General features: G+C 38.8%; 1 protein-coding gene across 1 annotated transcript in view; it reads right to left on the bottom strand.

The window, feature by feature from the left end:
* Positions 1-2,219: 2,219 nt before the first annotated feature.
* The window catches only part of LOC127839621 (nuclear receptor coactivator 2-like), a 128,472-nt gene continuing 113,842 nt past the window's right edge, over positions 2,220-16,849 (bottom strand). Inside the window, exons 24-30 of the mRNA XM_052368008.1 lie at positions 15,705-15,927; positions 13,498-13,786; positions 12,667-12,841; positions 10,358-10,607; positions 8,856-8,972; positions 7,182-7,327; positions 2,220-4,233 (exon numbers count right to left, since the gene is read on the bottom strand). Coding sequence (XP_052223968.1) covers positions 4,165-4,233; positions 7,182-7,327; positions 8,856-8,972; positions 10,358-10,607; positions 12,667-12,841; positions 13,498-13,786; positions 15,705-15,927 — 1,269 coding nt within the window. The 3' untranslated portion in view covers positions 2,220-4,164. The remainder of the gene's footprint in view (positions 4,234-7,181; positions 7,328-8,855; positions 8,973-10,357; positions 10,608-12,666; positions 12,842-13,497; positions 13,787-15,704; positions 15,928-16,849) is intronic.

Below are 16,849 nucleotides of genomic sequence, written 5' to 3'. Positions count from 1 at the left end.
TTTTAAAACATTTACAATTAAATGTCTGTATCGAATGGACGATATACAAATGTAAACAATAAAGTTTAACAAGAGCACTGCCTTGCGGGTGCAGACCGCTCATCTATGTTCTTTTTAAAGGTGAAGGGACTCTCATTTTCAATCACAAAGGAGGGAGGGGTGGAGTGAAGAGGGGTGTATAGTGTGGGGGTGTGGACATTTATTACATTATTTTGCAAAAATGCGAAAAAAAATGCGAAAAAAAAATCGGGGGGGGGGGGGGGGGGGGGGATTCTTGGGTGCGATGGTTGGACGGTATTTCAAACATAAAATAATAAAAATAAATATTTGTGATTTTTAACCGTTTAAAAAAAAAGAAATTTGGGGGGTGGGGGGGTGGGCTGGGGGGGGGGGGGGGTATAGTTTGAGGGTGTGGTGGTCATTTGTGAGATGATCTTAAAAAAAAAAAAAAAATGGGGGATTCGGGTGGGGGGAGAGGGGGGGGGGGGGGGGGGTGGCATTCTTGGGTGCGATGGTTGGACGATATTTCAAACATAAAATAATAAAAATAAATATTTGTGTTTTTTAACCGTTTCAAAAAAAAAAAAATTGGGGGGGTGGGGTGGGGGGGGGGGGTTTAGTGTGAGGGTGTGGTGGTCATTTGTGAGATGATCTTAAAAAAAAAAAAAAAAAAAATAGGGGGGGGGGGGATTCGGGGGGAGGAGGGCATGGGGGATGGTTTGGGTGGAGTCTATTGTGGTATGTCAGGTAAGAGTAGTTTTGTCAAAGTATTAATAAAATCTAATCATAAATAAAGAAGTTATGGCAATTTTAGCAAAATTTTATAATTTGACCTTGAGAGTCAAGGTCATTCAAAGGTCAAGGTAAAATTAAAATTGCCAGGTACAGTAACCTCATGATAGCATGAAAGTATTTGAAGTTTGAAAGCAATAGCCTTGATAGTTAAGAAGTAAAGTGGATCGAAACACAAAATTTAACCATATATTCAAAGTTACTAAGTCAAAAAAGGCCATAATTCCATAAAAATGACAACCAGAGTTATGCAACTTGTCCTTTTACTGTACCCTTATGATAGTTTGCGAGTGTTCCAAGTATGAAAGCAATATCTATGATACTTTAGGGGTAAAGTGGACCAAAACACAAAACTTAACCAAATTTTCAATTTTCTAAGTATAAAGGGCCCATAATTCCGTCCAAATGCTAGTCAGAGTTACATAACTTTGCCTGCACAGTCCCCTTATGATAGTTAATAAGTGTTGCAAGTATGAAAGCAATAGCTTTGATACTGTAGGAATAAAGTGGACCTAAACACAAAACTTAACCAAATTTTCAATTTTCTAAGTATAAAAAGGGCCCATAATTCTGTCAAAATGCCAGTCAGAGTTACATTACTTTGCCTGCACAGTCCCCTTATGATAGTTAGTAAGTGTTGCAAGTATGAAAGCAATAGCTTTGATACTTACGGAATAAAATGGACCTAAACACAAAACTTAACAAAAATTTTCAATTTTCTAAGTATAAAAAGGGCACATAATTCTGTAAAAATGCACGCCAGAGTTATCTAACTTTGCCTGCCCAGTCCCCTCATGATAGTAAGTAAGTGTATCAAGTTTGAATGCAATAGCATTGATACTTTCTGAGAAAAGTGGACCTAAACGCAAAACTTAACCAAAATTTTCAATATTCTAAGTATAAAAAGGGCACATAATTCTGTCAAATTGTACGCCAGAGTTATCTAACTTTGCCTGGCTAGTCCTCTCATGATAGTAAGTAAGTGTACCAAGTTTGAATGCAATAGCATTGAAACTTTCTGAGAAAAGTGGACCTAAACGCAAAACTTAACCGGACGCCAACGCCGACGCCGACGCCAAGGTGATGACAATAGCTCATAATTTTTTTTCAAAAAATAGATGTGCTAAAAAAAGGATGTTACACACAAACAGTTAAACAATGTAAGCATCTTAAGATGTAAATATTTTATTTTTACACCTAAGATATCGGTATAAAAATAAATACTAAAATAAAAGAATAAAACCATAAATTTGATGGATATATAAAGCGATGAATTTTTTTAAACACACACCATTAAATTTACTAAAAAAATCATTTTTTGTAATTCATAAAACCTTATCATCCCACTTCCAATTTTCAAATTAAACCAGATCCACACAAATCTCCTAACAATCTAATGATTCCATAGTGTGTTCTCTAACCCTAACCCTAACCCTAACCCTAACCCTCGAAGCATCTTTTTAAACGCATACACACAAAATAGGGTAAGGGTGAGCAACCCTAACCATAACCCAATGGTTTTATAGTGTGTTCTAACCCTAACCATAACCCAATGGTTTCATAGTGTGTTCTAACCCTAACCATAACCCAATGGTTTCATAGTGTGCTCTAACCCTAACCATAACCCAATGGTTTCATAGTGTGTTCTAACCCTAACCATAACCCAATGGTTTCATAGTGTGTTCTAACCCTAACCATAACCCAATGGTTTCATAGTGTGTTCTAACCCTAACCATAACCCAATGGTTTCATATTGTGTTCTAACCCTAACCATAACCCAATGGTTTCATAGTGTGTTCTAACCCTAACCATAACCCAATGGTTTCATAGTGTGTTCTAACCCTAACCATAACCCAATGGTTTCATAGTGTGTTCTCGAAGCATCTTTTTAAATGCATGCACAAAAGCAATTTCACAAGCAAAACAAAGGGGCAGCAATAAGCAGTTGAGGTCAATGTTTTGCGGGTCAGAAAATCAACAACGGGCAATAATAATTAATGTCACACACTTCACCGCTAAAATACTGTTTGCCCATAGGCATAAATGTTCTCTGAAGAGTACAACAGTTTTTAATGAGTTCATCAAAAATGCAGAGTCAACATTTGTTCTGTTGCACCCCAAAATGTTCCGTCAGTTCACAGTTTCAATCCGCATCACCCATCACAACTCTTGTGAGCAAATCAATGACTTTTGAAATTCATTATCTGAGATCAAAACAAACCCAATGTTTTAAAGTACTTCACTGCTTTCCCCGCGAAGTCAAAACTTGAATAACCATTCTAATCAACTATAATGGGTACATAAACATTCACTTTCTATACTTCAAATATCAGTAAGAAAACAGCAATTCATTATTCTGTGGTCAGTTTTACACTTCATGGCATATCACAGACAATGGATTAAGCACTTTTTTCCAATGTGACAGTTTTAGAACTATTCTCAAATGTTTTTCCCAAAATGTCCGGCTAAGTTTGAAACAAACCCACTGGGAACATATTCTGTCACCATGGGAACATATTCTGTCACCATGGGAACATATTCTGTCACCATGGGAACATATTCTGTCACCACTGGGAACATATTCTGTCACCATGGGAACATATTCTGTCACCATGGGAACATATTCTGTCACCACTGTGCATAACAAAATCAGTTCAATTCACAAATAGATATTTGCTAGGCAAAGGTACGTTTCCGTACCAACTAAAATGCTTTGAAACTATGTTACCATGGGAACATATTCTGTATAACATCTGTCTAATGCTGAGAAAGAACCTAGGTTCCTTTTTCTTTAACAAATTGGCGAGAGGTTACATATGAAAATACCCGAGACGTTTCTTTTGAGCACATAATTTTTTGATGGGTCTTGACCGAGGCATAGGTCAAGACTTTCATGTCTTATTCGTCGTGACACATTCAGGAACATTGTGTGACACTGATGGCCACATGACACATGGCTGGTCACATGACACATGGCTGGTCACATGACATATCTTGGCTGGTCACATGATCAGTCTCAGCTGGGCATGTGACACATTGTGGCTGGTCACATGACACATCATGGCTGGTCACATGACACATCATGGCTGGTCACATGACACATCATGGCTGGTCACATGACACATCATGGCTGGTCACATGACACATTGCGGCTGGTCACAACACTCTGCAGCTCGTCACAAAATATCGCATTTGCAATTCCTGTCAGAGTCCTGCAACTCGTTTTGCGCCCCTCGCAGTAATTCCAAGCTCAGGACATCATAAGTGTTCACAACGGGCAGTGAGGCTATAATCAGGCCAACGCAGGCACTTATAAGACTAGCTTGTGTATTTAATTGTATTTATCACTGAACTTCCTAGGTATGGCTGGCGTCAATCGGATAACAGCTGTTGTAACAGGCTGTCCTTCTGATTGGCCGGTTTGATTTCATCGATGGGTGTCTGAAAGATAGCAAGGTGAGTACTTGTAAGTGTCAGGTATCACATCACCACCCAGATAAAGACTTGAAGTCCCTTAGAAAACCAAATTGCATTTAAGACCTTTCTTATAAGATTCAAGTTGTTAGCCCTTTGCATGCTGGGTAATTTGTCGTCTGCTAAGATGTCGTCTGCTGAATTTCTAAAATTAACATATTTTTTTTTCAAAGAATACTATCAGAATAGCAAACAGTTTGGATCCTGATGAGAGGCCACGTTCTGTGGCGTCTTATCTGGATAAAAATTGTTTGCAAAGGCCTACAAAATTCGGTTCCAGCACAGAAAGAGTTAAGGCTCCATTTCCAACCCTAAGATGTTGATAAGCAGCTACATGTTACAGCAACTAACCTGAACAGAGCTACTTGCAGGCTGTTCTGGATTAATCCTGGTTGCATAAAGCTATTTCAACTTTGATTTTTGAGTGGGAAAGAGTTATCGATTACTGTTTCTATCTGCTTGCCTGAGAAAAATAGTTAAATACTGATAAAATGATGCCACTAGCTTGATGGAAGAATTGATAGAAAAAGGATGTATTCTAAATTAAGGCTAACATTTAAGTTAACTGATCTTTGTACCATTTTTGTCTACACTTGCAAAATCCAGATATTCTGAGAAAACTCTTGTTTTATGTACCAAAACAAAAACATGTTTATGCATTTATAAATTCAGAATCAAGGGCGCAACCACGGCAAACAAAAGATTGAGCAACATTGGCTCAAAAAAAGAGCGGGCAACCATGGCAAACAAAAGGTTGAGCGACCATAGCTAAAATCAAGAGTGGGCAACCACAGCTTACAAAAGGGGCAACCATGGCCAAAATAGTGTGGGCAACCATGGCAAAAATAAATGGTGGATACAAAACAAACAAGACAAGAGATGTGTTTGTCAGAAACACAATGCCCCCTGTTGCGCCGCTTTGAAATAAAATTTCAATATATCATTTGAGAGGTTTAGAAAATATCTCCCTTTTAAAGCTTATTTCTTCCCTTAGATTGTATTTTTTGACCTTTGACCTTGAAGGATGACCTTGACATTCCACCACTCAAAATGTGCAGCTCCATGAGATACACATGCATGCCAAATATCAAGTTGCTATTTTCAATATTGCAAAAGTTATGGCCAATGTTAAAGTTTTCGGACGGACTGACTGACGGACAGACAGACGGACAGACAGGGGCATGATAAAAAGTGGGCAAACAAAGCCATAATCAGCAGTGAGCAATCATGGCAAAAAATAAAGAGTGGGAAACCATGGCCAAAATAAAGTGTGGGCCATCATGGCAAAAATCCAAAACAACACTGCCAAAAAAAGGGTGGGCAACTGTGGCTGAAATAAAGAGTGGGCACACATGGCAAAAATCAAGTGTGAGCAGCAAAGGTCAAAATCTTACCCTGGGTTCACTCTGGACTATATTCACAGATTGTTTATCTAACCCTAACCCTTACCCTGGGTTCACTCTGGACTATATTCACAGATTGTTTATCTTGCCCTAACCCTTACCCTTGGTTCACTCTGGACTATATTCACAGATTGTTTATCTAACCCTAACCCTTACCCTGGGTTCACTCTGGACTATATTCACAGATTGTTTATCTAACCCTAACCCTTACCCTGGGTTCACTCTGGACTATATTCACAGATTGTTTATCTTGCCCTAACCCTTACCCTTGGTTCACTCTGGACTATATTCACAGATTGTTTATCTTGCCCTAACCCTAACCCTTACCCTGGCTTCACTCTGGACTATATTCACAGATTGCTTATCTAACCCTAACCCTTACCCTGGCTTCACTCTGGACTATATTCACAGATTGTTTATCTTGCCCTAACCCTAACCCTTACCCTTGGTTCACTCTGGACTATATTCACAGATTGTTTATCTAACCCTAACCCTTACCCTGGGTTCACTCTGGACTATATTCACAGATTGTTTATCTTGCCCTAACCCTTACACTGGGTTCACTCTGGACTATATTCACAGATTGTTTATCTTGCCCTAACCCTTACCCTTGGTTCACTCTGGACTATATTCACAGATTGTTTATCTTGCCCTAACCCTTACCCTGGGTTCACTCTGGACTATATTCACAGATTGTTTGTCTAGCCCTAACCCTTACCCTGGGTTCACTCTGGACTATATTCACAGATTGTTTGTCTAGCCCTAACCCTTACCCTGGGTTCACTCTGGACTATATTCACAGATTGTTTTTCTAGCCCTAACCCTTACCCTGGGTTCACTCTGGACTATATTCACAGATTGTTTATCTAGCCCTAACCCTTACCCTGGGTTCACTCTGGACTATATTCACAGATTGTTTTTCTAGCCCTAACCCTTACCCTAGGTTCACTCTGGACTATATTCACAGATTGTTTTTCTAGCCCTAACCCTTACCCTGGGTTCACTCTGGACTATATTCACAGATTGTTTATCTAGCCCTAACCCTAACCCTTACCCTGGGTTCACTCTGGACTATATTCACAGATTGTTTATCTTGCCCTAACCCTAACCCTTACCCTGGGTTCACTCTGGACTATATTCACAGATTGTTTATCTTGCCCTAACCCTAACCCTTACCCTGGGTTCACTCTGGACTATATTCACAGATTGTTTATCTAACCCTAACCCTTACCCTGGCTTCACTCTGGACTATATTCACAGATTGTTTATCTAACCCTAACCCTTACCCTGGCTTCACTCTGGACTATATTCACAGAATGTTTATCTAACCCTAACCCTTACCCTGGGTTCACTCTGGACTATATTCACAGATTGTTTATCTTGCCCTAACCCTAACCCTTACCCTGGGTTCACTCTGGACTTTATTCACAGATTGCTTATCTAACCCTAACCCTTACCCTGGCTTCACTCTGGACTATATTCACAGATTGTTTATCTAACCCTAACCCTTACCCTGGGTTCACTCTGGACTATATTCACAGATTGTTTGTCTTGCCCCATGGAGATACCAGAATCCCGCGATGCCGACCTCTGCTGGTTCATGTGCTGCGACTGCAACTGTTTTCTGAACAAGCTTGACGCCTTACTATCTGGGTTTTCTGGAAAACCGTTAAAACTCATGAGTCAACCTGGACTGATCATTTTAATGCAAATTCAATTATGTTTCTACACTGATTTCTGGAAAACCCGTACCATTCATGAGTCAAAAAGGATTGATAATTTCAATGAACGTTCAATAATGTTTCTACACAGCTTTATGTAAAAACCTGTTACAATCATGTGTCAACCTGGACTGATCATTTCAATGCAAATTCAATTATGTTTCTAGACTGATTTCTAGAAAACCTGTACCATTCATGAGTCATAAAGGACTGATTTCAATGAAAATTCAATAATGTTTCTACATATTATGGAAACTGTAAACAATCAGGTGTCAACCACAACATAATCTGAAAGAAAATTCAAGTACCTTTTCAAAACAAATTTCAACAGACATAAACTCTTAATCTAAAATTAAATTGTTGACAACATTTAAGTTGTGATGGACCAATTTAATGTCAACATACAATTTTCTCAGAAATTAAGCAACACAATATTATGGACAAGGAAATAAAATACGGTATTATATTCTATAACTTTCAGCTTAACTCATACGAGTAGATTTGTGTTTCCATTCTGCTGAGTATTGGGAAATCAGTCATCTTACAAACAATCTCAAATCAAGCTAGAGGTGAACTCACATCTTTAAGTCTTTACCACTAAGAAACGTTTTTTTGACGCATTTGTAGTCCTTTACAAAGTTACTGTAAAACGCTGTGTATAACGCGCATCTACTTTTTGAAGCAAAAAAATCGGGAAGTAAAATTTTTGGAGCAAAAAATCGGGGAAAAAATTCTGTATCGTAGGAAAATATCTCTTGACATGGCTGTTGTGGTGTATAATGCGCATCAAGTTTTTAAAATTACATTTTGGGGTAAAAAAGTGCGCGTTATACACAGCGTTTTACATTTAATTAACCCATTTAAGCCAAGTGGACTCTTCCATCCTTCTAAATTTGATCAATTTATTTTCAAAATTAGGAATGCCTAGTATATTTATTTCTATATTTAGAATATTTCTTACAGAAATTCCTTCAAGCAAACAGCTCAAACCCAGATGAGACGCCGCATTATGCGGCCTCTCATCTGGGTCTACGCTGTTTGCAATGTCCTTTTTTCAGGACGCTAGGCATAAATGAGTTAAAGACCTTTCTTACTAGATTCAAGTTTTTAAAGCTTCATTTCTAACCCTTACATACTGATGAGCAGCAAACTAACAGGCTCTTCTGGTGTAATGCTGGTTGCTTCTTATAGGTGAAAGGGTTAAGCAGCCTCCTGCACCCTTTATGACACTAACATACGTTACCACATATAAAGAGCAGTCTAAAGCCCCAAAAATTTCAATAGTCTGTACATTATACATGAATACAACGCTATTCTGAGTGCTAATTTGCAACAATTCATAGTGCAATCCTAACTATTCATCAAAGACGCCATGTTTTGCCTTTAAAAATCACAAGTGCGTTTAACATGGTTGAACCAAATACATGGTGAAGTACAACAGACCTTTCTGTATACTGGTACGTACCAGAATGGGCAAGCTGCTGGAAGTTTTCATAGCGTTTCTTCGCCTCCTCTCGCTTCTTTGGCACTATAACCTCCTCTTTGAAATCATTGATGCCATGTTCAGCTGTCATTTCATTTACTGCAAAGGATAAGACGTAACTTGAGCCTTATTCTTAGACAGCTTTGCATGTGCATAAAGTATCGTCCCAGATTAGTCTGTGCAGTCCACACAGGAATATCAGGGACAATTCCTATACTTTCATGCTAAACTTGATTTTCATTTAGAAGCTTCCTTTAAACAAGATATGTGTTTGTCAGAAACACTATGTCCCCTTTTGCGCTGCTTTAAAGCTATGTATTTGACCTTTGACCTTGAAGGATGACCTTGACCTTTCACCACTCAAAATGTGCAGCTCCATAAGATACATATGCATGCCAAATATCAAGTTGCTATCTTCAATATTGCAAAAGTTATTGCAAATGTTAAAGTTGTCGCAAACCAACCAACAGACCAACAGACCAACCAACCAACACACAGGGCAAAAACAATATGTCCCCCACTCTAGTGGTGGAGGACATAATAAAAAGTTTCATAAAGGCCCTGCAGATTAGACAGCAGTAACGGCTTACTCTGCCATTTGTAATATAAGCACATGGCTACAAAGAAGGAAATATGGCTAAAAGTTTCATTTCAGTCCAACCATATTCAATTTATAAGAATTCAGACATACTTTGGCTACATACAATTTTGAAGCACAGGGAGCCCTGGTAGCCCATTGTTACACCTCCATGGCCGTAGTTCAAACCCCATTCTATGAGCATTACATTGATCTTAAAAAACTTCAAGTACTGTTTCTTCCCAGGAAACAGACTTGAGGCTTGCCATTTAATCAAGCAAAAATTAAAACATTTAACCCTTTACCACTTAGTTGCGTATATATTTATGCATTTGAAGTCCCTAAAAGAAATAAATTTACTAAAGACCTTTCTTACTGGATTCCAGTTTTAAAGGCTTCAATTTCAACCCTTAAGATACTGATGAGCAGCAAACGGCATTAAACCTGAACAGACTGCTAGTTACCCTCTAGTCATATTTAATTAAAGACCTTTCCTTCTAGATTCAAGTTTTAAAGGCTTCATTTTCAACCCTTAAGTACTGATGAGTAACAAACGGCATAAAACCTGAACAGACTGCTAGTTACTCACGGGTTGTTCTGGTTTTATGCTGGTTGCACATGGCTATTTCACTTTGCTTCTGAGAGGGACAGGTATAACCAATTTTATGCCTAGCGTCTAGAAAAATGGCCTTTGCAAACAGCATAGACCCAGATGAGACGCTGCAAAATGCGGCGTCTCATCAGGGTCTGCGCTGTTTGCTTGTAGGGATTTCTGTTAGAAATGTTCTAAACATAGAAATAAACATACTAGATATCCCTAATTTTGGAAATAAATTGATCCAATTAAGAAGGATGGGAGAGTCCACTAGGCATAAATGGGTTAAACATTAACTCAACAGCAACACACTTTGTTCAAGAAGATCCAAAGGAATTTCTGATGTGTCATCTAAATGGTCCATAGGTTGAAGGTCTTGTTGCTGCTGCTGTTGTTGTTGATGATGAAGCTGTTGCTGCTGTTGTTGCTGCTGTTGATGATGCTGTCGCTGCATTTCCAATAATGACTGCGCCATCATCTGTTGTTGTTGCTGCTGGTGTTGTTGTTGTGCATGCTGCTGCTGCTGTAATCTGGATTGTTGTTGCTGCAATGTTGACTGTTGCTGAAAATAACAATCTAAATATTGAAAAGTAAACAAATGCATTACTTTATCTCTTAACCGCCACTTGAACTGCTGTGGTCACATTTCAACAATTTTACAAGCATGCAATAAAGATTCATGATACATGACCTGTGAAAGGTATGTGACAATGTTTCAAGTGTAAAAAGGGACACAATTTATGCAATAAGTCAAAATGATGATACAAATCCCAAATGCACAACTTCATATTCTAAGGAACAACCCATGCACGTTTGAATGTTGCATGTTCAACAAGAGCTGTGTTTGTGAAACACAATGCCCCCTACTGCGCTTTGAAGCCATATGGCAGCTATTTTAGAAACAAGGTTATATTTTGAATGTAATTAATGTCAGTGACCTTGACCTTTGAACTAGTGACCTCAAACCATGTTTGATAGTAGATCTCAATGAGATGTATGCACATGTGAAGTTTAAAGAACATAGACCCAAGAGTTTTCATTTTAATAGCAAGTTTAAAGTTTTGGGACAGACACCCACATACAATGACAGACAGACAGACAAGACAGACTGACGGACAGGTGGGCGGACAGACATAAGTCCATAATGATACCAGTAACTTCTGATGCAATCAAACTAAAATAACTAGAGCTTTGTCACAGACGTGACGTATACCCCCACATGCCGCATTGACACAGACTATTTTGCATGCTGTCTTCACAAAACAAGAGAATCAAATTTATGGCAATTTTTAAGAATTATAATGCCATTATCATACATGGCCATTTCGACCTTTGAACTGTTGAATTCTTTCGCATGACATGCTGTCCAAATTTATGGCCATTTTTTTACTTTTGAACTCCAAGTGTGACCTAGACCTTGGAGTTATCGACATAATTCTTTTGCATGACACATCGTCCAATGATTGTGAACAAATGTACCAGGTATTTTAAAAATCTCACCTTGACATTGCAGATATCGTCCTAATTCTTTCGTGCCACACACCGTCCAATAATGGTGAACAAATGTGCCAAATGATTTTAAAATCTCACAATGAACAACATAGTCATGGCCCGGACAAGCTCATTTATGGCCAATTTTGACCTTTGAACTCAAAGTGTGACCTTGACCTTATAGTTATCAACGTAATTCTTTCGCGAGACACACCGTCCAATGATGGTGAACAAATATGCCAAATTATTTTAAAATCTCACAATGAACAACCTAGTTATGGCCCGGACAAGCTCATTTATGGCCATTTTTTACCTTTGAACTCAAAGTGTGACCTTGACCTTGGAGATATCGACGTAATTCTTTCGCGTGACACACCGTCCAATGATGGTGAACAAATGTGCCAAATGATTTTAAAATCTCACAATGAACGACATAGTTCTTGCCCAGACAAGCTCATTTATGGCCATTTTTAATCTTTGAACTCAAAGTGTGACCTTGACCTTCAAGATATCGACATATTTCTTTCACATGACACACTGTCCCATGATGGTGAACAAATTTGCCAAATGATTTTAAAATCTCACAATAAATGATAAAGTTATGGCCCAGACAAGCATTTGACCCTTGAACTCGAAGTGTGACCTTGGAGATATCAACATACTTTTTTCACGAGACACACCGTCCCATGATGGTGAACAAATGTACCAAGTTATTTTAAAATCTAACGATAAATGACATAGTTAAGGTCAGGACAAACTTTCTGTTTAAAACACACTAAGTGACCCCGTGACCTAGTTTTTGACCCGGCATGACCCATATTCAAACTTGACCTATACATCATCAAGATACAACTTGTGACCAAGTTTGGTGAAGATCGGATGAAATTTCGGGACAGACTGACAGACTGACAAAGTGACCCCTATATAGCACCCATTACCAATGGTAATGGAGGTATAATTAGGTTCAAAGGTCATGACTTTGATCCCCACAATGAGAACAATCTTCAGATATCCCCACAAGACACCAAGTACTGGTTCAACCCAAGAAACCAACTCAAAGAGTGTTTCAATAAGCCTTAAGCTTTCTATGTAGCCAAGCTAAATTAAATTGGTTTAAACTAACAACGTACCTGCTGCTGCAGATAGTGGGGTGAATGCTGGGCAGCCAACATTCCCACTTGATTTGTCTGCCCTTGGACTCGGTTCTTGCAGATGTTACGTAGCTCCTGTTTCACAAACTGGGACGAACCCGTCACCATCATTCCCGGAATGTTCACGCTCAACGGTAGATCTAACGATTTCTTACTGCAATCACATGAAGATACCGTAAAACGCTGTGTATAACGCGCACTTTTTTTACCCCAAAATGTAATTTTAAAAACTTGATGCGCATTATACACCACTACAGCCATGACAAGAGAATTTTTCCTACGGTACAGAATTTTGTCCCTGATTTTTTGCTTCAAAAACTTTTCCTGATTTTTTTGCTTCAAAAAGTAGATGCGCGTTAAACATAAATGCGCGTTATACATAAATGCGCGTTATACACAGCGTTTTACGGTATGTTAATTAGATAGAGTGCTTACGCTCAACAGTAGACCTTACGATTTCTTACAGCAATTATTTACAGAAAAGTTAATTAGAGGGAAAGTTAACGCTTAACGGTAGATCTAACAAATTTCTTACTGCAATTATTTAAAGAAAAGTTTATTTGATACCTTATTGCTTCACGCTTAACTGTAGATAAAACAATTCTTTACTGCAATCATCTGAACAAACGTTAATTTGATATTTTAATGCGTCAGGCTTAACTCTAGATCTAACAATTTCTTACTGCAATCATTTAAATAAAATTTAATTTGATATTTTAATGCAACGATCCTGAAATATTCATGCTTAATTGTAGATTTAACGATTTCTTAGTGCAATTAATTTTTAAACCAACACAGCGCCACCCTCACCTGTCAAACATGCCCATATCACTGTGACCTCCCAGTCCCATTTGACCTTGAACCTGACCCTGCCCTTGACCCCCAAGTTGACCTTGACCTCCAAGGGAGTACTGGGGCGAGGTTAAGGAGGCGGCGGAGGGTTTGGTAGCCATGGATACGGTGTTGTAAGGCGGGCTGACATCCTGTTGACCAGGGAGACGCATGGTACCAGGTGAGATGTTGTGCGGCGAAAGAAGTGGGTCGGAGGCACCGCCTTGGGAACCAAAAGGGCTCTGGGAGGCGCGAGGAGACCCGCGACCTTGGTAAGAGAATAGAAGAGGTCAAATAAGTAAAAAAAACAACGTCATGTTGGCAGAGTGAATACATATGTACCCAGTTTAGTGCAGTGGTTGGTACAACCACTTCTCACCTGCTGAGCGACCAGGTTTAATACCTGTTCCGGGAAGCATTTCAGTTGAACGACACTAAAATTTTACATCTTCAAGTAACAACAAAATCGCTTGAAATGCAGCTATAACTCAAGATTTGTCTCCTCGTTTGTATGTCTACTAGTTCTTTAAGTAGAAGTGCTGGGAAACGCTATAGGTTGACACATAATAAGTGTTTTTTTCTTCACCATTTTGAGAATCGGGCCGGGTCACTTTGGATTGGGCAATATCATCCTTTTTACTAAAATTGGAAAATTAACGTTGTTGATTTAATGCTTACAAATAAATTAAAATTTATTATAAAAGCGATTTTAATATTATATTTTCTAAGATTCAACTTATAAAGCTGGATTTGGAGATGAACGACATGTTCAAACTTATAAAAAGAAATATTATTTTATGGAAACCTTCAATTGTGAATTTTAGATCCCATTTGGGAAAAATATATACTTTTTTCCCCTTGCAGACCCAAATTTGAACAAAACAAGAGATGTGTTCGTCAGAAGCACAATGCCCCCTATTGCGCCGCTTTGAAATAAAAAATTTTTTTTGACCTTTGGCCTTGAAGGATGACCTTGACCTTAAACTTCCACCACTCAAAATGTGCAGCTTCATGAGAACGCTGCTTTGAATTATTTTTTTTGTTGACCTTTGACCGTGAAGAATGACCTTGACCTTGAACTTCCACCACTCAAAATGTGCAGCTTCATGAGATACACATGCATGCCAAATATCAAGTTTTTATCTTCAATAATGCAAAAATTATGGCTAATGTTAAAGTTTTTTTCTGGACGGACGGACACACTGACATACACACTGACATACTGACTGACGGACAGTTCAACTGCTATATGCCACCCTACCAGGGGCATAAAAACACTGATGATGCAGCCTCAGGCACAGAAAGACCTCATACACACAGTGGATACAAAGTCTGCTCAGTTATCACGAGGTCACAGATTCAAAGCCCACTCTGGTAACGCTCTCTGGATTTCCTATAAAAAAACAAACATTCCTAGCACTTCCTAGAAAATGAACCAGAGTGTCTTGATAAGCATGAGGCTTTCCATGCATCAGCAAAACTAAAGTTGGGTTAAAAATATAAGCCAAGTTCTGGTATAACTGGGCTTAATGCATGTGCATAAAGCAGTATGAATAGTCTTAGCTGAGACCACAATTTAATTCTTTTTTGTCGTTTAGAAAAAAACATCATTTAAAACAAAACACGGGCTGTTTGTAAAACATGCATGCCCCCCTTATAGGCTCTCAGTTGTAGTGACAGCCATTGTGTGAATATGTTTTTTGTCACTGTGACCTTGACCTTTGACCTAGTGACCTGAAAATCAATAGCGGTCATCTGCGAGTCATGATCAATGTACCTATGAAGTTTAATGATCCTCGCCATAAGCTTTATTGAGTTATCATCGGGAAACCATTTTACTATTTCGGGTCACTGTGACCTTGACCTTTGACCTAGTGACCTGAAAATCAATAGGGGTCATATGCGAGTCATGATCAATGTACCTATGAAGTTTCATGATCCTAGGCCCAATCGTTCTTGAGTTATCATTCGGAAACCACCTGGTGAACGGACCGACAGATCGACCGACATGTGCAAAGCAATATACCCCCTCTTCTTCGAAGGGGGGCATAAAAATTCATACGAGCAGATAGTCTCGTTCCTGCTAAGTCTGTGTAGACTGCACAGGCTAATCTAAGAACAGTTCACATACATGCATTAAGCCCTGTTTTCCCAGAACATAGGGCTAATATAGCAATTCTCCATACTGAGCTGGCGTTGCAATAAACTCCTGCCGGTAGGTTGTCCAAACATTGTAGACTGCTGACCCGACTGTTGTTGTTGTTGCTGCTGCTGCTGTTGCTGTGCAAACATGGCCTGGTTGCTAGGATACGGTGGGTCGTTGAACGAGAATCGCTGATTGGGCGACGTCTGAATCTGAGTGCCACCGGACAATGATCGGTGACGGTTGTTGTATTGGGAGGTCCCCTGCTGAGAAAGGCAAATAGAGAGAAGATATCAACTGAATTCCGCTTAAAATGACTAATGGACTTCATGGCTTGGTAAAATAATGGTTTTTAAAACTTATTGTCATTGATTTTAAAACGTATATTTATATTATGTGTTTCAACAAGCAAAATAACACCCCTGATAGTACTAAACTAACATTGATGATCCCTAAACTATTATTGATGGCCCCTAAACTAATATTGATGATCCCTAAGTTTATATTGATAACCCCTAAACTAATATCATTGACCCCTAAACTTACATTTTAGACCCCTAAACTTACATTGATGACCCCTAAACTTACATTTTAGACCCCTAAACTTTTACTGATGACCTCTAAACTTATATTGATGACCCTAAACTTATATTGATGACCCCTCAACTTTTATTGATGAGCCCTTATTAACTAACATGTATGGCCCCAAAACTAACATTTATGCTGGCCTCTCAATTTTCTGAGGGAACTTGTATGTCCTCTATACAAACAGTAATGAACAAACATAAGTGGGCATCTATGGTCAAAGTGATTGTTTATGACCCCATATCAAGCCAAAAACATGGGCATCTGTGGTCAAAGTGATTGTTTATGACCCCATATCAAGCCAAAAAGTGATTGTTTATGACCCCATATCAAGCCAAAAACATGGGTATCTGTGGTCAAAGTGATTGTTTATGACCCCATATCAAGCCAAAAACATAAATCCATAGCTTATCTGCAGCGATTTGTTTTTGCCAGATTGGGAAAAGTACAGGTACAATTCCACAAGGGAAAAGTTATCACCAACATTTCCTGAATTGGGCAAATTCGCATTGAGACATCTTAAGATTGGAAATTATGGGTCTTTTTGATGGCTAGGTACTTAATTAATTACACAAACCCATCTTAACATTCTTTTACAAGACT

The sequence above is a fragment of the Dreissena polymorpha genome, chromosome 7 (assembly GCF_020536995.1).
Source record: "Dreissena polymorpha isolate Duluth1 chromosome 7, UMN_Dpol_1.0, whole genome shotgun sequence".
In the NCBI taxonomy this organism is placed as follows: Eukaryota; Metazoa; Mollusca; class Bivalvia; order Myida; family Dreissenidae; genus Dreissena; species Dreissena polymorpha.
This window is presented reverse-complemented; position numbering and strand designations above follow the sequence as displayed.